This window comes from Ptychodera flava, chromosome 8 (assembly GCF_041260155.1).
Source record: "Ptychodera flava strain L36383 chromosome 8, AS_Pfla_20210202, whole genome shotgun sequence".
NCBI lineage: Eukaryota > Metazoa > Hemichordata > Enteropneusta > Ptychoderidae > Ptychodera > Ptychodera flava.
In genome coordinates, this window is record NC_091935.1 from 19,723,922 (window position 1) to 19,746,980 (window position 23,059).

The window sequence follows — 23,059 nt, forward strand, 5'->3', positions numbered from 1 at the left end:
TGTGCAGATCATAGAAATTTCAAGACACTCGGTTTATACATCATTTCATACAGAGTGGAAGAGTACAAATCACTTATGGAAGTATTTTATCACTCCACTCCATTTACAACGTATTGATGAAAATGGAGAAGAATTATGATATTCTAAAGGTGATCAAGTGAATACATTTCATCCAACATTTCTTTTACATTTTGGTCATTGAAAGATAAATTAGACTCAACAAAAATTTGTGAAATTAAAGACATACCTCACCAGACTTTTTTCCAGGATAATAGATTTTGAAACATAAGCAACTTTCTGATGATTTTGTAAGATATTTTGGTTCAAAAAATGGACTGCTATATGCACTTTATAATTGATGGGAACAATAATGTTACGACTTCATTGCATCATTTTACTTGTTTATGAAAAGTGCGCCAAAAAGTGGCTGAAGAGATCTCTCTTATTTTGAAATTTGATCGATTTCTCTCTCAAATAATCAGTGGAGGATGTACAAATATCATGTAACAATGGTTTTGAAAAAGCGCAGTCATTGTGTTTAAGGGCGGAGAAGATAAAAACGTGATTTCAAGTTTAATCTAAAACATTTCTAATATCCAATAATATAACTACACTGATATGCTGAAGATGATGTTTGAAGTATGTCAAACATCTTCTGAAATAAGAAAGACACATTGAAGTTAGAAAGGTCATGATCATATCAAACTCCTTACAAGAGTATAAGCTCAGTGTTTTACCATGATATGTCAGTTGGGCTGGTCAAGCTTACTAGGTGAGCATAAGGCTCATACCATACGCTGCAATTTGTTTATGTTAATTTCATGGTTTTGCCAAAGTTAGTTTAAGTGTAAGTGTGCTTACAGCAGAATGTGTCTATCCAAGAACTGGAACTACATGCAGAAGTTTGACCAAGAGAATAACAAAACAGATACCCCATTCAAATACAAACAAACAGGTGCAAGTTTCTATACTTAAGCCATTGAAGTAAAAAAAATTACTTCTAGCTTTAAATATAACTTTACGGCTATTTTAATTTATAAATGGAATTTGTCCACAATATTTATCCAGCTTACTTACTCTCAGTCGCAATTATCATACACGGTCTGCGTATCGCCAGGATTGTTGTGCACTATGATGTATTCTAAAAGCTGGTCAACGTAGGTTTCACTTCCGTCTAAATTGTGGAATGCCTAACCAACAGATGTCAAACAAACTACTAGTCTGTATACCTTCAAATGTAACGTAAAAGACTAAGCTTACATCAGAAGGAATGTTATCGTGTGGTTTCTCCCTTCCTGTAAACGTATTTCTGTGATCTGTAGTAATTCAGATATTTTTCTGAACGAGCCCCTATGAAAATTACTGTATAGTAGCTCGGCCGCTCAATAAAAGTGTCAATCAATCAATCAATCAATCAATCAATCATCAATCAATCAATCAATCAATCAATCAATCAATCAATCAATCAATCAATCAATCAATCAATCAATCAATCGATCGATCGATCAATGAATAAAAAAATAAATAATAATAAATAAATAAATAAATAAATAAATAAATAAATAAATAAATAAATAAATAAATAAATAAATAAATAAATAAATAAATAAATAAAGACTGTTGGAACTGAACATTAACCGGTGATCGATAGGCGCTTGAAACGTATACGTCAGCACACACAGCTTGATATCAATGAGAATACAATCATGTGGTCCTGGGAAGCTATGGCAATCAGTTTACCAGCTTACAGATGTGTAAGTGACTTCAATCAATCAAACCGGGGTTTCGCGCCCATGCAGAGGACCTCCCTGTCGACAAGGGTATTTTGAATTTCCAGGTGTGTAACTGACGGTGGCTGTATACATACTGGTTGGAATTCGGATGAAAGATTTCGAAGTTTCTGTAAGTAACACGAGTAGTAACCTTTCGGACAAATTGTTTAGTATCGTTAGATAACAACATAAATACGATTTGGAAATTCGATTTACTTTACTGTGATGGTGATATTGGCCCAAGCTGTCCATCTGTGACCGGCTCTCTTTCGCTCCTTGCAGGTAGAGAACTACCACGGATCACTGCGGCTGTCAAAATGCCAATTTCGCTTGGCGACCCTCGTCGGACCGAATCTTCAGAACGTAAACCAAAGAAAAGGCGTGCAAAAAAACCAAAGAAGTCACAGTCACAAGGAGGAAAGATAGAAGGAACGGTAAGTTGTGGCTTGAACAGTTTTGATCAGCTTTTGTCAGCTTGGTCAAATTGGTCTTCGTTAGCCCGGTATCATGAATCGGCGAGAATGTTCTTTTCATTGATAGGACCTCAAACAAATGACAGATTGACAAAATCCAAAATCGTTTTAAGGGGTGAATTTAGGCTATTAATAAATTCTTTGGAAAATCCGTGGAACGTTTCAACGTACATCATTTGTGAATGACAGGGAGTAGATTCTGTCCTCAGTAGAACTGTAACACATAGTAACGTGTAGCTGCCACAGATGTGTGTAAGTACAGTTAATTGTTGACCATTATTATTGTAGCATGCCTACTGAGAGAAGAGTCATTTTTCTCAACCAAAGAAGTGTCTAATTTTCTTACAAAAAGAATACCCCTTCAACGAGGCTACACTGCCCTTTACACTTTGAAACATATGAGTCTTTGTTGAATTTGCCTAATAAAACAAATGTTAACTCGTTCAAAATTATCTCTAAATCTCTTGCTTACGACCTCCCTATATTTTGCCGAACTTGACTCATCCTTTGCTCCGATCGTGACGTTTTCTGATATGAAAACGATTTTTGACGCTGTACAAAATGGCAAAATTTGACGCGGTTCCATGTCGTGTACAGTATACGTGCTTATAATTGATTAAAATTCTGATTGAGCGCCAGCTCTTCACAATCATTTGAAAGCTGCCATCGTTCTTTTGTACATAATACGGTCCCATCATCTTGCAGCCTTTGGAAGACATCAGCGCGACTTCATCGGATGCCGATGATGATGACGCCAACACTGACATTGACGGCTCTTGCAAGTGTAAATGGCGTTGCATAGCTTTCGTCCTGTTCATCGTTGGGTTACTCTGTGGAAGTCTCTTCGTTGGGATTATTGTCAGACTGAGCTTCAATAAAAAAGTAGACGGTACGTGTTAATATATGCTTGTCTTCCCCTCAGCTTAATTATCACTTTATAACAGAGTCTCTTTTCTCTCTGGCTTCATGTACATTATGGAGGGTTGTTTGTTTGTTTTTGTTTTTCTTTGCGTTTTGTTTACTTTGTTGTTTATGCATTTCTTCATCTGCCCCCCTCTCTCTCTCTCTCTCTCACACACATACTCTCACACACACTAATTTGATATCATATTACTGCATTTGAATTTCAAAAAAAATTTGCTTTTTTCTCTTAAAGATGCTCATAAAAGCCTAGCCGTCTGCGAAGGTGACTTCCAGGCATGCCGGTATAGTGTACACCGATATTCTAACGTGTATGGTCCCGTTGATATTCAGAACGGATGTAAGAATTACGTGTACCACCAGTGCGAAGTAGTCAAGAACTCCACCATAGAATGCCACGATCTCAATATCCACATGGATGGAGACGAAGCCTGTGTCAGAACGAATAATGAGACCATAACGTGTGGAGATGTGTTAACCATGGCAACGAACTGTTCATGATGACTTGGCGTCTAATTTTTTCCAATTCCTACGTGATAACGTCAATTGAGTTTCATTCCGATAGGGATAGTGGTATTTTTCCCGAAGAGCTGCGTAATTCATATTGCTATTTCACAACTGCATTTGAAATTAAATCACCCCTTTCTTTCTACTGAAGATGCCCACATACATCTATTTACTAAAAGGTGGGGTACCAAGGGCTGGAGGCTAATAAGCTCCATTTTGACTCTATTTTCACGATTTAACTTCAAATCCAGGTACATTACTTACTGAGGAATGTTCAGACATGCATTATTAAAGACTCAGCACGTGTTATTTTGAACAAGATAAATAATGTCCGTGTGGGCCATTCAAATACCGCAGCCTCCGTGAAAAAATGCAATTGAAAATGCTCCCGTGTTTCAGTACATGTTATTCAGTTGCGAAAGTTCATTAAATATGCAAATCAATAATTCGCTGAAGTAGAAATGCTGAATGACTTTCAGTAATGTTAGACCATAGTATCTCCAATGTACATTTCGTAAACTTTCATCAAGTCAGTCCAGATATATATCCTTGATTGAAAAAGCTCGTTAAATATGCAAATAAGTAAATACTGAATTAAAAATGTTCATGATTTAAAATAGTGTAAGATCATAGTATCTAAAATGTACATAGCCAGTTTTGTCAACTTTAAACAAGTCAATCCAGATATAGATCCCTACTTAGGAAAATTCTTTATGTATGCAAATTAGTAATTAGCTAAGGTAAAAATGCTAAATGACTTTGGTAATGTTAGGTCTTTGATTTATATAGCAAGTTTTGTCAATTTTGGTTGAGTCAATCCAGATATATATCCCTAAGATTTTCAATATGCAAATTAGTGACTAGCTGATCTAAATGCGAAACAACTTTCATGAATATTAGATATATCTCAAATATATATAGCAAGTTCCGTTATCTTTGATCAAGTCAATAAGATATATATCCATAATTAGGAAAATTCGTTAAACTTGTAAATTAGTAATTAGCTAAAGTAAAACTGCTTACAACTTTCATAATGTTATATCACAGTGTCTCCAACGCACATATGAAGTTTCGTTAACTTTGATCAAGTCAATTCAGGTATACATCCTTAGTTATGAAAGTTCGTTAAATATGCAAATTAGTAAATAGCTGAACTAAAAATGTTAAATGACTTACAAAATGTTAGATCATAGTATTTTCTATGTACATAACAAGTGTCGTCAACTTTACACAAGTCAATCCTGATATAGCTCCTTAATTAAGAAAGTTCGTTAAATATGCAAATTAGAAATTAGCTACGGTAAAAATGCTAAACAACTTGTAATGTCAGATCATAGTATCTTTGATTTACATAGCAAGTTTTGTCATCTTTGGTTAGGTCTATCCAGATATATGCCCCTTATTAGGAAAGTTCATCAAATATGCAAATCAAAATTATCTTTCTTGTCACCCCTTAATATGTTTCACAGCTGATATATCCTGGCTTGATCAACATTTGTAGCAAATCTCATCAAACTGTCTGCAGCCGTTCTCATTGTCATTTTTTACTAAAATCATTAATTATGCAAATGTGCAAAAAGTATGTACGCCGGCCACACCCACCAAAATCTAATCAGATCTTGCCATTTGCAAACTGAATCTATGTAGCAGATTTGATTCTCGTCGAATGAGCTGTTTTTGAGATGTCGGACCAACAGACAGACAGACAGACAAACAAACAAACAGAAATACAGAAAGACAGGCAGACAGACATCGCTGCGACATTAGCGCACGTGTGTGAATACGTGAGCTAAATATTGTTAATATGTTTTTTGGACGCATTGGTATCCTGCCACAAACAACATGGAGTCAATAGAATAAATAACAACGAATATTCCACTGTGAAATGGTATTATTTTGCTTTCGTTGCTTTTATTAACACTTTTAAAAGTGACCGGGACTTGAAAATGAAGTGAAGATTGTTCATTTAACTTGCCCATTTAGTCACAAATGCATGTTCTTGTAAAGTAGTTGCTTGATAGTTAGAATCAAGAGGAAAATTGGAAGATATTTCGAGGTCAACAATGAGAATTACAAAAGAGTCGCAGCTTGTCTCCTATAACTCTATATCATATATTCTTGACTGATCTGTAATTTCGTCACGGTGAAGAAAATGTATGAATAAAGCGGCCCTTTCTCTACTCACAACCGCTGCACTCAAACTTTGCTACCTTCACCTTGAGAAAATCGATGATCACACATGAGAAAATCCCACGAGATTTCTAGCAACCTTCAAGATAGTTAGTGATTTCAATGACGTTATGCCTGCATGCAGAAGCGGATGCGTGTTCATTGCATTATTGTACCTTACAAGGAGAAAGTATATTAGCCATTGTGTCAATATGACAATAGACTGTAACGAAAAATCCGACCTACCTACGATCAAGATATCAGAGCAACATAAATAGTCTACATTGATATCCAGTCATTAGCTTAAGATCTCCATACTAAGACAATACTCATTAATAAACTCTAAGGTATAATGCGTCAAGGGGACAGACATTCGGACTCTCAAACTTGTACAATAGTTTTCGGTCTACTACTTGTGGCGTTCATCTTGAAACTCGTGAAGTAAATAAAGTTTTTACCAACTTATATTTGTGACAATCAAACATTTTATTTTCCGCACACACAGTGGGATGACAACAATTATAAACTTCAGGTGACGGTGAGGATTATTTGTGCGGTATCTCTGGTACTAAATTTTCACGGTGAACTGTAATGTTTACGCTTGGTTTCTAGAAAGAATGGTTCGAAATTATTCAGGGAAGGTTGTGCTGAAGTTATGTTTTTCAATGTACTACCTAAAATGCTTAAAATAAATGACTCCACCTTGCATTGGATGACCTACCCGCGTATTTGCTGAACGACGCTTCACAGGAAACACGAATTATTTACTTACATATTAACACACGATGCTAGTTTAATCTACCCTTTTGTGTAACACTGTCCCTATATTTGACAGCACTTTATGCAAATTTGCAATGATAAAACACTGTTTGCCATGTACTCCAAAATATTAGATATATCAGCTTGTTAGTTGCCATGGAAAGCTCACGTCCACGGTATCTTTGGATGTGCTGACTGGGTTATTCAAGGTTTGGTGGGGCAAAATTATTCTTCGGTCAGGAGATACTCAGAATATTACAGTTGTTGGAAAGCAGAATAAATTTGACTCGGCGTTTGATACCGGAAACCAAATACCAGATGTGGAAAAAAAATAAACTCAAACTGAACCATAAATAAAATAAATTACAACTGGTGAGTTTATCTTTCTAAGATACATTCTACAGCTTCCGACCATGATGATACTTGAAAGTTTTAGCCTCTTCACGGCGACAAGAGTTATTTTATTCTCAATCGTTGTTCGTGATCTCATATAGACAGCTTTCTTCTCCCGAGTCCGGCAGTTTTGTGAGTTTCCTTCTCAGACTCAGCAAATAGCAAACAATGGGCCTGGGCCAAACCATTGTTGTAACAAGGCTTAAAAAGTGAGAGCTAAACATAGAATCAAAGAAAAAAGTATTCCTTGAAAATTGTTATGGTAACCCCCCCCCCTTTGGTGTCCCTGCTTTTGTTATTACCGATGCATGGCGATATATGTACAACAATACCGCCGGCGTGCTCACCTCTACGGCAAAACATGTGAAGAGAATGAAACAAAAGGTACAGAGAATCCATTTTTTATAAATATCAATGAAGTGTTTGCTGTACGCTTGCCTTGTTTAATTGTCAGACTGTTATAGTAACCGTTAAATGTTCGATGCGTATACGACATCATCGACTTCTGTGAAAACCTTACTACAGAGCACTTGAGTTTGTAAAACTTTCAAATCACCATCACCATGATGACGACGACAACGATAATGATGATTATGATGATGATGATTATGATGGTGATGATGATGTGGATGATGATGATGATGATGATGATCATCATCATCATCATCTAATCATCATCATCATCGTCGTCGTCGTCCTCGTCGTCCTCGTCCTAGCCGTCGTCGTTTTCGTTGCTGTTCTTCTCATCATCAATGCGTTGTATTTTAAATTAAGGTACACAAGTTGTTTCCAAAATCACACTCTCTGCTCTATCCATCATATCATGAACACCGCGTTCCAATATGAGACATCGGGGATCACATGGAAAAAAATCAAATCGATCTCATAAACAAAATATAGAGCACCTCCGGAAGGAATTCATCGCCGGAAATTTTACGAGAAAATACAATGAATAACAACGTGTTGCTTGCTAATTGATAAACGTGTATTTTATACCGTCATATTTCACATACTGGTTTTTGTCATGAATGATAAATATTGAATACCACAGTGTTATACAAACACCGAAAAGGCCATTATGAGATGCACAGATGGTTTTGATCAATTACGCATTGTGCACTGCCGGGGCTGTGATATTTATTCTACAAACTAAGTTTTTCATCATACAAAAAAGAACAGGAATAAAAATTCGGTGTTTAATTTTGAAGAGTCATAGCAAATCCATCTTTGTGGAGTTTACAATGGCAAGCAGCATGAGCGCTGACGCACCGGACCAGGACCAAGAGAAAATATGGCTAATCAAGGTAAGTTTTAGATCCCATGTAATATGATAAAAAAGACATTTTCATTCCGGATCTGAACTATCAGAACCTTGCCGCTTTTCGAGGCAAGAACGAAAAATGCAAGGGAGATTTATGGACAATGAATGCTCATTTTAGATATTGAATATGTTTAGGCAGTTATTCACGCCCATTGTACATATACCAATCAACAAACCGTGCCTGTTTGCCACTGTTGACTTGGACTGTGTATTACTTGTACTTTAATTTTCTGCTTTGTGACTGACAAAGAAACACTCTAAAGGAGGAGACGGAAAAGCGTTATCCGCAAAATGAAATTATATGAGCCATAGCACCTCTGAAAAGAGATGAATGGGCTATCTGTAAACACATCGATTCCCAAACAACTTGAATCGGCGTCAGTTACTGTACGTCGGATTAACTCGGATCATACAACATTTTTTGTTGAAAAAAAGCACAGTCTGAAATTTTGGACTGTCAGTATACTTAGCATGTCTGATAGAAAAATATCAAAGTTCTAGGTAATTCGGTTTGGGTATCCCTGTGTGGAATATGGCTATTGCCCCAACATGGTAGAAAATGACACTTTTTATCTGGTAATTTATCACAGAAATCTAATGGCTTGACCAAGGAAAACGACAACAAGGAAACGCCCACCAAAGAAGACCAACTGACGCATTCCGATGAGACAGCCGCCGCTATCGATGAAAGGTGGCAAAATAGAGCCTTTGTTTGCTTCATCGTCGGATTTCTCATAGGCTGCGTCGTGGCTGGTCTCGCGTTCGGATTGTACCTGAGTAATGAAATTGCAGGTAAGGGTGCCGTCGATGGCCTCTGTACAGTGCGCCCCCAAACGACGATGTTTACATCATAGCGCCATGTCGATTCTGTGTAGTGTGTTTGTTGCTGTTTTACTTGTACGTTGGATTCTTCATCATATATGATCCTTCAGTACTGATAATATTAAAAAGGCACAGCTACATGCCCTTCCAAAGGTCGATGTACTCGGCAGATATTGACTCAAATCCACGTGAGTGAAAAGGAAAGGCTATGAGTGGCATACAGAAATGTTTCACAGCGAAACAACAGTACTTCGTTCGTGTCGTTTCTTCCACTGATGTCAATTGAACTGCCTATATTTATTTCTAATTTTTCATTCTACTTGCAGAACTTGACGAGAGGAGAGCGGTATGCGAAAGTCACTACACGTTTTGCCAGCACCGACTCAATAACTATGTCGCCCTCTACGGGAGACCAAACCCTGAAAGTGATAATTGCCACAATTACGTTCTCAATAACTGCGACATCGAAAGCTCCACCTCGGTATCCTGTTCAAATTTCGACATCACCCTGGCTAACGGAAAGAACTGTTACCGTGGTAACCTGAACCGGACAATAGAGTGTAGTAGTGCCTACGTGATGAAAACGATATGTCCTAAGGCAGAATAATTTACTAATACCTGGAGGAAATTGCGGAATCATTCGTGTATATTTCGTGTATACATCTGCTAGATGTCAACATTTCATGATGGAGAAAATCTATAAATAATTATATGTAAATACGGAAACACATGAATTAGATTTAAAATCAGCTGATTTAATTTCATATTGGATTATTTACTCGCGTTAGCCTGCCTTCTGGTTGTTTCTCAGAAAACTTGCCAATATTCTGTCCTCAGATTCAACCTCTATCGCTGTGGTGATTTCTTGGAGGTTGCGATTGAAAAATATGGAAGATAATTTCGCGGTTTTTATTTCTAATTCGCCAGTCAATGAACACCCCACTCTTCCATAATGTTCAACTTTTTTTGAAATCAACAAATCAAAACGTTCCCATAGCATGGAGCACGTCATTTGACGACGAAGCACAATCCATTAATTTCGGTGACTGTAGACGTTAAATAATGGAGATGTCTTGATTAGTTGATATGGCAAATATAGAGCAGAAATATTTGTGCATGATGGAATCTTGTAAACGTTTCACCTATACGGCTCTTTTGTCATGTTGCATTTACAATATATAAGCTTAGTGTATGTCACTATAAGGGACTGGACAGAAATTACAGAGAGAGGGGCCGGTGTTTTTGGGATTGGTCGCAAGTATTTTGGAAGGGTCGTGAAATTTCACGCATACCTTTGGGGAGGGTAAGAAGGCAAGATGTGGCCGATATAGTGCTTCACCCAAACTTGAAACATCGATTCATCGTAATCTATTAGGCAAACTATTGACAATTTTCCCCTACATAACAAACTATATCTTTATATTTATATATGTTTGATAATTTATGTAAATGTATGTTGCTTGAAGTGGGAGGTAAAAAGTACATATGTGTACCAGTAATTTGATTTTGGATTCCATCAAAATGTTTCAATATACATGGGAGTCTATGAGAAAACTATAAATAATTTCTCTTTTTTCCAAATACTAAAGTAGCTAAAGATGTGTATTTATAGATGCTTGATAATTGATAGTAATGTACTTTATTAGACTAGAATGGATAAAAGTGCATGTGTGTGCAAGAAATTTCATTTTGGAATTTCACTGAAATGTTTATTCACTATACATTGTAGTCTATATGAGGAAACTAGGAATAAGTTTTTTCCAATACGAAACTAGCTGAATCTGTGCATGTATAGACATTTATGTACCTGATTAGAGTAAGGTGGTTACAAGTGCATGTGTGTCTAAGAAATTAAATTTGAGAATTTCACCACAATGTTGATTCAATGTTGATTGTAGTCTATGAGAAAACTGTGAATATTTTCCCAATACAAAACTAGCTAAATCTGTGCATTTGTAGACGTTTGATAATTCATTTTATGTACTTGATTAGACTTGGATGGTTAAAAGTGCATGTGTGTGCAAGAAATTTGATTTTTGAATTTCACCGAAATGTTGATTAACTATGCATTGTAGTCCATGAAGAAACTATGAATATTTTCCCAATACGAAATGAAACTGGCTAAATCTGTGCTTAAATGATTGACAATTGATATAAATGTACATGATGAGAATAGGATGTTTTAAAGAGCAGACATTAACATCAAATATGATATTTGACTTTCATTCTCATAGTAGTCTAGGGGGTAACTATTAAATATTTTCCCGCTGCCAAAGTTGCTATATATGTTAATTTCTATGTGTATGTTGTTAAATATTTATGTTTAGGCTGTAATAAATTTCTAGACAAACAATAATAATGTTCTTTGTACAATTGCAAGACATGGTATAAATGAAGGTAAGCATTACAGTTTTTGTCCCTTTTGATTTCGAATAGCCAACTATAGTTGACAAAATTATTATTGAATTACTGCAACTTATCATAAAAGTGATTATTTTTAAGGTTAAAAAGTATTCTCTGAAAGTTCAAAGGTCAAATCAGAAATTATGTCAATTAAGATATTATTGATACGGACTGTCACATTAAGGGGAGAGTCACTGTTTTTTGCAAACACTTTTGAAGGGTCACTATTTTCGCTCAGCGTCATTTTAAAACGCTATACCCTTTAATTTTTGTCCAGTCTCTAAAATGACCGTTTACTTACACTTTTTTACATAATCGACATCTCCGTGTTATCATCACGATTGTAATTACTGGTGCACATAGAAAATAAATCGTATCTACTGATTGATACTATGGTTTAATCTTCATATGGTAATTGTATTTAGTTGTAGACCAGAATTTGAAAATAAGTAAAACTTTACAGTGGGTGATTAAAAGACTATATATATTCAGAAGTACGTAATCTCACGACCACATTTGACATAGCCGTACAGTAACTGTAAAACATAGACAAAAGACAGCGGTGCATGCCATTACGGTTTTATGCAAATACTTTTATTGAGGCTTATTACTTTCCCTCCTCGCTAATGGTATGAATTCTATCAATTCTGCAGTGAAAACCGAAGCTGTTATTACGTCGACTCTTTAGCTCGTGCATCGTGAGTTGCGTTGGAGTTCGACCGAACAATAAAATCTCGTTATACCTAACCAGTCCCAAGGAGTGTTTCCCTTGTGAAATTTTACAATAAAGTTGAAAAATAATTTTTTTACAATAAAGTTGAAAGATTGTGACTACATTTGTGACAAGTATGGACGGGTACAACTAAAAAGGAAAGTGGAAGAGACATTACATAATTATTATTTGTATTATATTGACTACCTGCATACAAATAATGTTTTGTTTAAAATGTCTTGTCATTTCATTCATCCATTTTTACGCGGACTGAAAGATGTAAATACATGTACCTGATATAGTTTATGCATACATTAAGAACAGCAGAGCCTGTAAATGCCTTTTCACATTGCATATGTATGGATACAAAGAAGGACGGTGGACTGTAAAGTCAGGTGTGGGAAGTTTTGAAAAGAAATGGTGCATGGAGATTTTGAAAAGAAAAGGTTCGTAAAATAACAACTAATCGAGTGATTTACGATGACGACGCCGAGCTAGAAATAATATTTTATTTTTTGAAATGGTTGAATGTTGAAATGTAGAGCAGATCGTTGACCAGATTAGACTGAAACACAGAGGGATAAAATTCTGTCCCCGCAGAAAGTTTCAGTCTGGGATCGGACTGGGCATGCATGTCAGTGTTCAGGGCTTCGGGATCTGTACTCTTTTTTGTTAGTTTACTATCACGTGAATGTTTCCGACAAAGCAACAAGGCTGAGAATATTTCACCCTCGTTTACAAACGAATACCTTTCGCATCTTGCTACCCATCCCCTGAGATAAGCCAGAGTCACTCATGTCATCTTTAACACTTAGTTCGCACTCAACACCAAGAAAATGATAACGGACGGAAAAGTGTAGTAAATATAGATATACTATAGAAATGGCAAAAATCGACGGAATTCTAGATTGACTTCTGTTTTCAAATTCATCATGCTCTATACGTGTAATGACAACCTATGACCGTAAGAGACATTTGGGCGGAAGAGCAGACCTGCTTTTCAAACGTTCACTTACTGCGTCATTATAGAATGGATGGTACTCAATGACATCTTAAAGAAACTTTTTGAACAGAAAATATGATAGTAAACGATATATTATGTAAGGTACAGGTATAGTCATAGAAAAAGGTTTGAGATCACATTTAACTATCTTGCATTGACCCGGCACCAGTGTATGAAAATTTCAAAGTAGAGTGACACACTGTGTGATGTATCGGACTGTGGAGGGCGCTGCTTGAAAACTTTTGCTGCTTGTTCATCCGGTGTATTGCTGTGGCGTTTCTCCAATTCTATTAAAGCACGAATCGAAGGAACTAGTCGGAACCTGGTTTTGTTTCGTCCTAGAGCAGAGGAAAGAATGTAGTTGTCAATTAGAACCATGCTAGAAGTATTGGAAAGTACACTGAAGTTGGAAAACTGCAAATACAACGTTACACCATTATTGTAAACTCATTTTTTGTCTTCCGTCAGGCTCGGGGAAATTACAAATTCTTGAGGGAGTCTCCAACGCTGTTTGCCGATTTCATCGTCATCATTATTCGAGTTTCGATTTTTTCCGTTTTATTGATTCCATTATTGACGAGTCTGTCAAACAAGAACAGCTGTCAATTATCTCTCGACCGGATAATCTAACATACCAGAATCTTCTGTAATTAACGATTGGACAACGGTTTCTTAAAATGATTATGCCTACATTACCAACATGCCTATACATTTCCAAAATTAACCGGCGGAATTTTGAAAACAACCAGCATATATCATAGCTCATTAATTACACAAAATAAAAATAACTTGACAATGGTAACAAGTCAGGATACCCGGCACACGCTGCAGAAGCTATTCATATTGAACAGATATTGCGATATCATCTAAAAGGCATTTAAAAGGGCATACTCTGTGTCACCATAAAGTTCTACATATGTTGATTTTCTGTGTTTTTCTTTCAATTTAATCGCATTTGAAGTTTTTTGAGATGTTCATTAATAAAGCTATGACGTCAAGTCCCACATTAAGATACTTCTGCCGCCCTTTCAAATTGTTCAGTCAACTGATTAGAGACTGAGTCAACATGGAGTTGTCATACCATTATCACGGCCACATCTGCCTCGACTTCAATGTTTTCATCGTTTGCAACAGACGGGGCCTCACTGGCTTCAACGTTCTGTGGGTTGTCCTCAACGGCGGCAGCTTTTTCTTCCATCAGGAGGCTGTCTCCGGTTTCAGCATCGGGAGAACTGGCTTCATCTCCGTCATCTAGCTTGGGGGCTGTCTTCCGCCGTGTATGTCTATAGGACGAATGACATCAATATGATATCAACAAAAGTTACCGTAAAGGGATTGCAATGAAATTCTCGATGGCGATGGTATTGATTATAGGACAAACAACCAAATTCAAAACTTGAAGTAGAAACAGCAATAAATGATCGCCAATTTGCCCTTTCAGTAGTTGCCAATGAAGTCTGTCTACGTTTATAGAGGAAACGGAAAACACTGTAATATCTCTCCAAAAGATTCAATAGTGCTATGATACACCGCACTGCATATTTTCATCAATTGTATGATGGATTTTAGTCTATTTGAGCATAAGGTTCTAAAATTATTCTTTACATATATGACGAGAGTATTCAGTTCGCATCTGTAAAGTGAAACACCTTGACGATCACTGACTTCGGTACCGGCATGATAATTAAAAGCTTAAGTCTGTCTGTACCTGTGTTTCAAGTAATACCATACGCCAAAGCCTGAGGCTGCCCCCGCACCGACCACTCCGACACAAATTAAAAATATCGCCCATCCGGGGAATGCAGATCCTGTGTCTTTTTGTCCTGTAGCTCCTCATACGAGACGGTGTCTCCGATACTGTAACCAAGCCTTTCTTCGAGATCCTCGGTGTGTTCGTCAAGCATGGCAATGAGTGACTCGCTCTTCATGAGGACGCCCTCTCCCGTCGGATGACTGATGTAAAATCCTATCAAGGTGTATTAACGTTGCTGCATGTGTAGTCGTATCCAGATGGAGAGTTAGCACACGAATCGGCATAGAAGATCACGACATCATCGGAGCTGGAAGTAAGATTTAAAGAGGTGAACTGCTGAGTTCTGTCCTAAAATGAAGTGAATGCATTACCGCTTGAAGGGTCTCTGCAAACTACATTCATGTACCGAAGGCATGAGTGAGGGTTATTTCGTGAATCAAATTTTTGGACACGATCTAAATGGATATTTCGGGGGCAAAGTTTTGTCTCCAGTCATGTATTGTCTTTCACCCTCCGTGTCTTCACTTGCCTTCAAAGGCCAAAGAAGGCAAATATGCGAACCAGACACCTCTGCTATCTCCTTAATCCCCTGCTCTGATAAATAATCAAAACGGAAGATGACATTGAGGACGCGATTAACGTATCGATACAAACAGGTTATCTAAATTTTCCTGAAAGTTGATACATTGCAGTATCAGCGCACGTACTTTGGGTCTTTTCGCTGGAGATATCATACGTGACCGTTCAGAGCAAAACCGTTTTATTTGCGTGAATGCATTTTGTGTGAATTCCCACTCAGTGAGTACTCGCCATTATAGTAAATTTCAAGTTTGCTCTTGTTCATTTTTGACTGGACAGACTGCATGGAAGTCGGGTTTATGCTGACTAGCAAAATCTGCTGTCAATGATAATGCTTGTAGTATTTTTCTCTTCCCGGCGGCTCTATCGATATCTGGGCTCGTTCCGCTAAAGTCAGCCGACCGTCTGTTTTTTTTCTTAGCGCTGCATTATTTTAAAAGTGATTTGAGTGAGGAAGTCAGAGTCTGAACTGATAAAAAGGAGGAAGTGTCGATCTTTGCGTCACGATCTGATTTCTACAGCCTTAGTTGGATTGAAAACTGGAGATCAAGTTTACATGAGGTAACAGAGAAGGACGAACACGCAAAGTGTTTGGTGACCAATTGGCCGAGTTTGGCTATTAAGTCGGCCATTTTTCATGAATTTTGTTTGATGCAAGATACTACTTACATTGTTTGACATGTTGAAAGATACTGAATAAATGGGTGACCATTTACTCGACCCCGTTTTTAGACAAATTAAATGAAACTATCGTGGAAATGAATTAATGGTCATGACCATTAATTCATTTTCGCGATGGTTTCATGTATCGTGTCTAGAACCGGGGTCGAATATATGCACGGTCACCCATTCATTCAGTATCTTTCGACATGTCAAACAATAAGCTTATTATCTCGCATCAAGCAAAATTCATGAAAAATGGCCGACTTTGTCCCTTTAAACTTACGTGATATTTGCCATGCTTCCATCGTCGTCAATGTAGCAATAACTGGTATTTGCGCGACAAAAAATGTTGGCTGAGACAGCGATAGCTTCTTTGAACGCCTCTCTATCCCACTAACAACGAGAAAAAAGTTTGTTATATAGTTGTGATATTGGACACGGAGTTCAGCGAAATAAGTAGCCTGCGATGTTTGAGAGTATGCCAAATACTAAAGCGAAATAGTATCGATTCGGCATGAGGAGACGAGTATTCCTATGTCTTTATAACAGTTGCTCAATTGTGTGAAACATAGGAACACAAACGCCTTGTTGACAGATGAGTATCTTCATCTTATTACGCTCGTACAAGAAACGCAGCGAGAATTTCAGTCTGATTTAGATCGCATATACTCAACTAAAAAGGCCAATGAACAGCTTAATATTCATGCATGCGCACCTTCAGTTAAGATTAAACACAAAGTTATTGCTGTGCTCACTGCGTGGCTCCATCAACAAGATACAAGGAGCTTACAATATATTAGTTACAAATGGGAGACATTTTCGGCAAACAAAGTGCAAATAAGAACCGTTATTGTTGTTATTGTTGGAACTTTTTAGGAACACTTGATAATACCTTGTCATATGCGACTGCTAACTCAGCGACAACGCCTCCTTCAGAGATTTCCTCCATCGGCAGCGCTGTTGACGGCATATCGGATGCGACTGATGTGGTGATGTGAGCAGTTGATGTTGATCCAGTGTAGATACCGTCACTCGGAGTTTCATCTGTGGTTTGAGTCACTGTGCTCACGTCTTCTGTTGTCTTGATTGGTGTGTGTGGTGTCTCACTTTGTGTAGTTTCGCTGGTATCCGTAGACGCCGTTCGCTCCCGGTTAAAGACGTTCGAGACGCGTCCTCAGTGACGCGTGTTGACGTTGAGGGCGGCCTGGATGTTTCAGCTGATTGACTCAGACTTGCTCCAATGGTAGGGTTGATTGCTGCATTGTTGTAAATCTAGTTGACGGACCATCGGAGGTGGTCCTGTCTGTACTTAGCGAAGTCTGGGCCTTTGTAGTGCTTGAAGTTGGTTCTTCCGTCGATCTTGATGTTCCCACGCTCGTCGGTACTGACGTTGACGTTGACTGCGTTGAGCTCATCGGTTGGGTTGAGGTTGCAACTTCACTGGTACTCAAGAATGTAGTAGCAGGTCGAGCGACGGTGCTGGTGACGTCTTGTGTAGACGTCGGTAGAGTGGTGGTTTCGTACCTTTCGGTTGACTTGATGGTGGTTGATACAACGTCAGTTGTCGTTAACGTTTCTTCAGTTGTGGTATCTTCCTCGGTGGCTGTTGAGGTCCAGTCGATTGTGGTTGATATAACCTCAGTTGTGGTGTCTTCCTTGGTGGTTGTCCAGTCGATTGTGGTTGATATAATAGCTTCAGTTGTGGTGTCTTCCTCGGTGGTTGTTGAGGTCCAGTCGGTTGTGGTTGATACACCTTCAGTTGTGATATCTTCGGTCGTTACGTCAGATGTTGTGCTGCGTTCGACCGTAGTCGAATGCTCACTACTTGTTTCTGGCACATCCAGTGGTCAAGTATCTGGATGTCGTGTCGATAGAAGTCGACCACCAGGTCGCAAATTCAGTGGTACTTAAGCCTTCAGTACTGATTTCAGTGTATGACGAGGAATCTATTCAGAAAAATACCACATATAGGTGTGTTTACTTTCTATCTACCAAAGCTTCACTATTATTCGATGGCATTTACTCAATAAAGACGAAGAGATTAATTCACGATTTAATCTATTTATCGAACTAAACTAGCATATCAACTATACACTGCCTAACGGTTACAATATGGTTATATTATTGTATAATGTCAGGATGAAAATATCTGAACTTCTCCCCAATATAACCTAGCAAGCCGACAAGGGAGCGCGACAGGACGCCGACGCACCTCTTCGGCAGAGCGTTCGGCAATCCCGTACTCTGCATGCTCACCCTTATTTTTTGTTATTTCCCCCCCCCCCCTTTCTGCAAAAGCAAAGTTTTACTCTTCCTCTTCCCTAACTTAATGCGGGGAGCATGGTGCGCGGCCGGGCGTCGACGCACCTCTAAGGCAGATCACCCTGCGATGCCCGTCCTCTGCAACACTCCGATAAATCCGATCCGGACTTGTTTTGCTGCTGTTGACGTGTCGGGCGTTCGCTTGTGCGCATTTCCAAGTGTTCAACTTCCTGTCTTGCGAACGTCAAATTATGCGTGTACCTTATGATCATGAAGGAATAAATAAATATATTACCTCCACGCTTGTGATTGTCCCCAGTTCATTTATCGCCTACTTTGACGCAAAAAAGTCGTCATCTGCTAGTTTTCTGCCCTAAGACGATCGATCGAATATTGTTCTGCTTCTCTGTTTGTGGCTTTTAATTTATGTTGAATCACATAATGTCATCACGGCATTTTTCCACACGGGCAACGTTGAGAGATTGAGAAATAAGCTTAAGTTGTTCTCCGGTGACTTGAAATCGGTGATTGTTTGTAGCGACTGAGGGGTCTTTTTACAATGTCGAAAAGACGTACAGAAACCTAACCCAAAAGGATGATGGCATCATTTTACTGCTAAACAGACGGCACATATTTTACTGCGGTTCAAACCTGAAAAAATCGAGCTTTTACCACTTTTCCACTAAGTCCGAAATTTGCCAAGCAAAACATGGGATACAAAACGAACAACTCATTTCTAAATCAAGGTGATTTTTAAATCTTTGTCGTAAAATCTTGGTCCGTTCACGGAGCTAGTGGGCAAGGCTGCCCCACGGTCTGTCAAACAGTTTGTTTTACACATCGTTTACATAACAATGACGACTGCTAAACTTCACTTTCTGGCACATTCGATCCATTAGGGCAGATTGGTATGGTCCATCTGTCCAAACATGGAATCACTTTCAAAATTATTATTGGACATTTAGGCTAAGATATTCCGGTTGCCCAAAGATACTCTTGATTGGATCACGGTCCCTCCACAAAACGGTCAAGAAACGCTTTTGTTCAAAGGTGCTAATCACCTACACAGTTGCAACAGTCCGCGTTGCGGTGGACGCAGGAAGCGAATGACGTCATAGGCAAGTTAGCGTCTTGTTTCATTGGCGTCTTGTGACACGGTCCCGCTCCGGTATCCTACGATTTTCAGTCAATCAAGCTACTTTATTTTCATCTTTCTGCACTGTTTCGCATGTATTTGAAGACTGGTGAGAAGATGAGTAAAACAGTTTCTTAAAGATCTAGGTCACTATCGAGAAATCTTGGATGATATTTTATGGCTGAGTTCAGCCATGAGGTGATCTTGACCGACGCCATGCATTTCGGAAACACTGTGAATTTTACTCCCCCGTTTGTTTTTTCATCTTTCATCAAAAAAGTAAGTCATGCACCTCCTAACAAGGCAAAGACTTCGAAAAAATAGGGAATCGTGTTGTGTTGTTATTTTGAAACCTAATTCGACTAGAAAACTAGTCTTTTTTCCCGCGTTTATATTTTCAACTGAAAACAAAATGGCGTCGCTTGGGATCGACGAGTTGTATCTGCATTACATGGGAAAATCCTAAATGTCTTGCTTAACTCCCTTTTGATATCGATTTAACATGATAATTCCTCAGTTCCAAACTTTGAGAGTTCGATTTGAAATTTTAATAGTTTTCAACAAAATTCAATGCACGAAATCAAGGAACTCTTACGATGACCTTGTTTTTGCAAGGTGCTCCCGTGGAGGGACCGTGTGTGTATCAATTTTATTCAGAGGTTTTAGCCTGACTTGCAAGTCAGAGAGACAGACAGACAGACAGACAGACAGACAGACAGACAGACAGACAGACAGACAGACAGAGAGTTTGTAATTCTCACTGGTTTTTTATTCGTCCATGATGGAGGTAGTCGAAAAGAGTTTCGTAAGAACTTTTCAAAAACACGCTTATGGTCACCGTGACCTATATGAATGTTTAGCACAGGACGTTGTTGAGATGTCGATATTAGTACGCCCTTTCGTATCCGCCGATTTCGCAATTTAAATGGCAGGCTTCGGGAGCTCAATGTGTTACCGAGCGTTGATGCGTTTATAAGTAAAAAAATGACCATAACCAAGGTCAAAAGTTTATCTTCACAACCAACACACGTAGCATGTCCAGGCCGCGTATGTATTTGCTGGACGGACTTTCTGGTTTGAGGGGCGGAATTGTACCGGTCAGCGCCGAAATCGGTCCTTACACTACGACGTCATTGGCCTTCACTTGTCAGAAATTTCTTGGTCGTAACCGTCGTATGAGGCATGGTCGGAAAGTTTAAAATTGACCCTCTTGTCAATTGTCTTGCCATTCTTCCGCCATACGCTTCCCCTTACGTACGCCTGTTTACCTAGGAAATCAAGGTATTAGGGTGTCGCTTAAGCCATATTTGATCGGTAGCTCGATATTTATTTTTAGAGTGAATATTGATTATTATTGTATAGAATGGTTGAATACTATTATCTCATGAATATTCTATGTTTGATCATGTCACTGGGTTGTATCAAATTTATTGAAAGTGTGTTTGCGAACCAACTATTTACATTCGATAAAATATTTACATTCGATAAAAATGTGCCCCCCTGCATGACCCATACGACAATTGTCACGTCGCACAAGTAATGTGTTGGCTTGGTTTTTTGCCCTGTATTTCACCCACATTGGTATACATACACTATAAGGGAAGAGTGGATACGAACCATGTTTCTCATTCATCCTTTCTTCAGTTCACTTTTCAAAGACACCACTGGTCTTATGTCTTTACGCTTGAAGACAGGCATCTTCGTAGAATAAGATCAAAGCTGCGCTCTACGTCGAAACCTAACTTTTTCTCATGCCTCACTTCGAACGTACTTATTCTCCCCCTCTTAATCAGACAGAGTTCACTTGCAGGGAAGTGCGTTATTTTGGCACCTCTATGTCAACGTATCGAAGATCTAACACATTTATAGAACTATATAATCTTGGTGCCGGGCCTTTTGCATTTCCCTGCGCACATTATACAACAACCAGGTGTAATTCGCTTTATGGTTGTTCGTCAATACTGCAATGACGGTACTGCAACGAGGAGGAAATTGATTGGAACTTTTTGAAGTGCCAGTGGTGTACATTCAATCGATCGCTGTCATGTTAAAAAGATGTGCCCCGAACTGATTTATTGTGTGTGCACTGGGCTTAATGAGGACATCAAATTCAAACCTTCTACCGGTTGGTAGCGATGCTATCGAAAGTGTTTACTTTAGGCAATTTATTACGCGTCGATTGTTGTGTTATTTCTGCTTGAGGTCAATGGCATGCTTTTCAAATACCACTGTGTTTGGCATCGCAGCAGAGTGTTGATGTCAAAACCGAAAATGCGGCTAGTTTTGTAGACATCGTCTCATCGTCGCTCTTCCAGGCCCTCTCCTGCAAACCTCCTTAGTACATCTATACCCCTTGTCTGCCTGTATTTCTGTCTGTCTTTAAAATGCATGTTTGTCTAGGATGGACCCGATCTTATGGAATGTGGCCAAAGATTTTATTTAGAAATGGTTAAAATTGGTTGATTGTTTTGGTGGCATTTTCATTTGCGTAGTTACTAGTATGAGGGAAAGGCTACAATTCAGCACTGTACATTAATTTATGATCACGGACATTCTTGCAGGGTATTTGCTCTTATAATTATTACAATGTCAGAGAATTTTACCATGAAATTTTCTCTGTCGAAATAACAGTGGCATTATTTACAAATGCCTGGTGGACGTGAGTCGCTCCTGGTAATCATTGTATACAATGGTTGATCATGGTATGTCAATTACTAACTCATTTGCATACCGAACAAATCTTTCCCCAGTCAGAGAGTTGTGTTGATTGCACAATGGAGAAACGCTGGTATTTACAGAGTTCATCATTTGACGCACACGTGAAATATTTTCAGATCAAGTAAATAATAATGTTGAAAAGAAGCAACAACAAAAAATTTAAGCCTAAGGACAGCTATTCAGAGCGAAAACTTGTATAATTCTTCTTTAATCTCCCACTTGTGGGGATTATTTTAAAACTCTTGGTTTAAAAAAAACTTTTCACAGTCTTAGTTTTACAAAAATCGAAAATTATATTTTCCCAATAACACAGGGATGGCGGCCATTTTGCACTTCAAATATTATCGGTAAATTTTAATGGATAATTTGTTTACATAGTATCAAAATTTGCACGGTGAACCCCGATTTTTTTTTTGATTTTGAAAGAGAATTGTTGAAACATTCCTGAGGAAAGTTGGAGCAAAATTTGCACAGTGAGACTTTCAATTTCTAGGTGCATACTACCTTAAGGTAAAGGCATATTCAGTTTGTTGTTTGTGACTGCAGTATTTATTTATGCACTTTATGCGCTCCTTAACTGATTATGCTGTCAGAAATGTGAACACGTGTTATCTGAAAGATTCATCACCCTTACATAAAAGGACCAGTGTTGCAAATTCCGCGAAGCAAGCTACGCCCTACAGTTAATATTTAA

General features: G+C 38.3%; 3 protein-coding genes across 3 annotated transcripts; 2 read left to right on the forward strand and 1 right to left on the reverse strand.

Annotated features, from left to right (window-relative positions):
- Nucleotides 1-1,793: 1,793 nt before the first annotated feature.
- LOC139138728 (uncharacterized) lies at nucleotides 1,794-7,060 on the forward strand. The gene is made up of 4 exons (XM_070707241.1): nucleotides 1,794-1,902; nucleotides 2,055-2,206; nucleotides 2,951-3,134; nucleotides 3,402-7,060. Exons 2-4 carry the CDS (start codon nucleotides 2,090-2,092, stop codon nucleotides 3,665-3,667), a joined length of 567 nt encoding a protein of 188 aa, XP_070563342.1. The 5' UTR covers nucleotides 1,794-1,902; nucleotides 2,055-2,089; the 3' UTR covers nucleotides 3,668-7,060.
- Nucleotides 7,061-8,145: 1,085 nt separating this feature from the next.
- Nucleotides 8,146-11,412, forward strand: LOC139138737 (uncharacterized). The gene is made up of 3 exons (XM_070707250.1): nucleotides 8,146-8,298; nucleotides 8,906-9,107; nucleotides 9,464-11,412. The coding sequence occupies exons 1-3, from the start codon at nucleotides 8,236-8,238 to the stop codon at nucleotides 9,742-9,744; spliced, it is 546 nt and encodes a 181-aa protein (XP_070563351.1). The 5' UTR covers nucleotides 8,146-8,235; the 3' UTR covers nucleotides 9,745-11,412.
- A 6,064-nt stretch (nucleotides 11,413-17,476) lies between these two features.
- On the reverse strand, nucleotides 17,477-18,500 carry LOC139137996 (integumentary mucin A.1-like). Its single transcript, XM_070706216.1, has 2 exons — nucleotides 18,463-18,500; nucleotides 17,477-18,044 (listed from the first exon to the last, which is right to left on the reverse strand). The coding sequence occupies exons 1-2, from the start codon at nucleotides 18,498-18,500 to the stop codon at nucleotides 17,477-17,479; spliced, it is 606 nt and encodes a 201-aa protein (XP_070562317.1).
- Nucleotides 18,501-23,059: the final 4,559 nt, after the last annotated feature.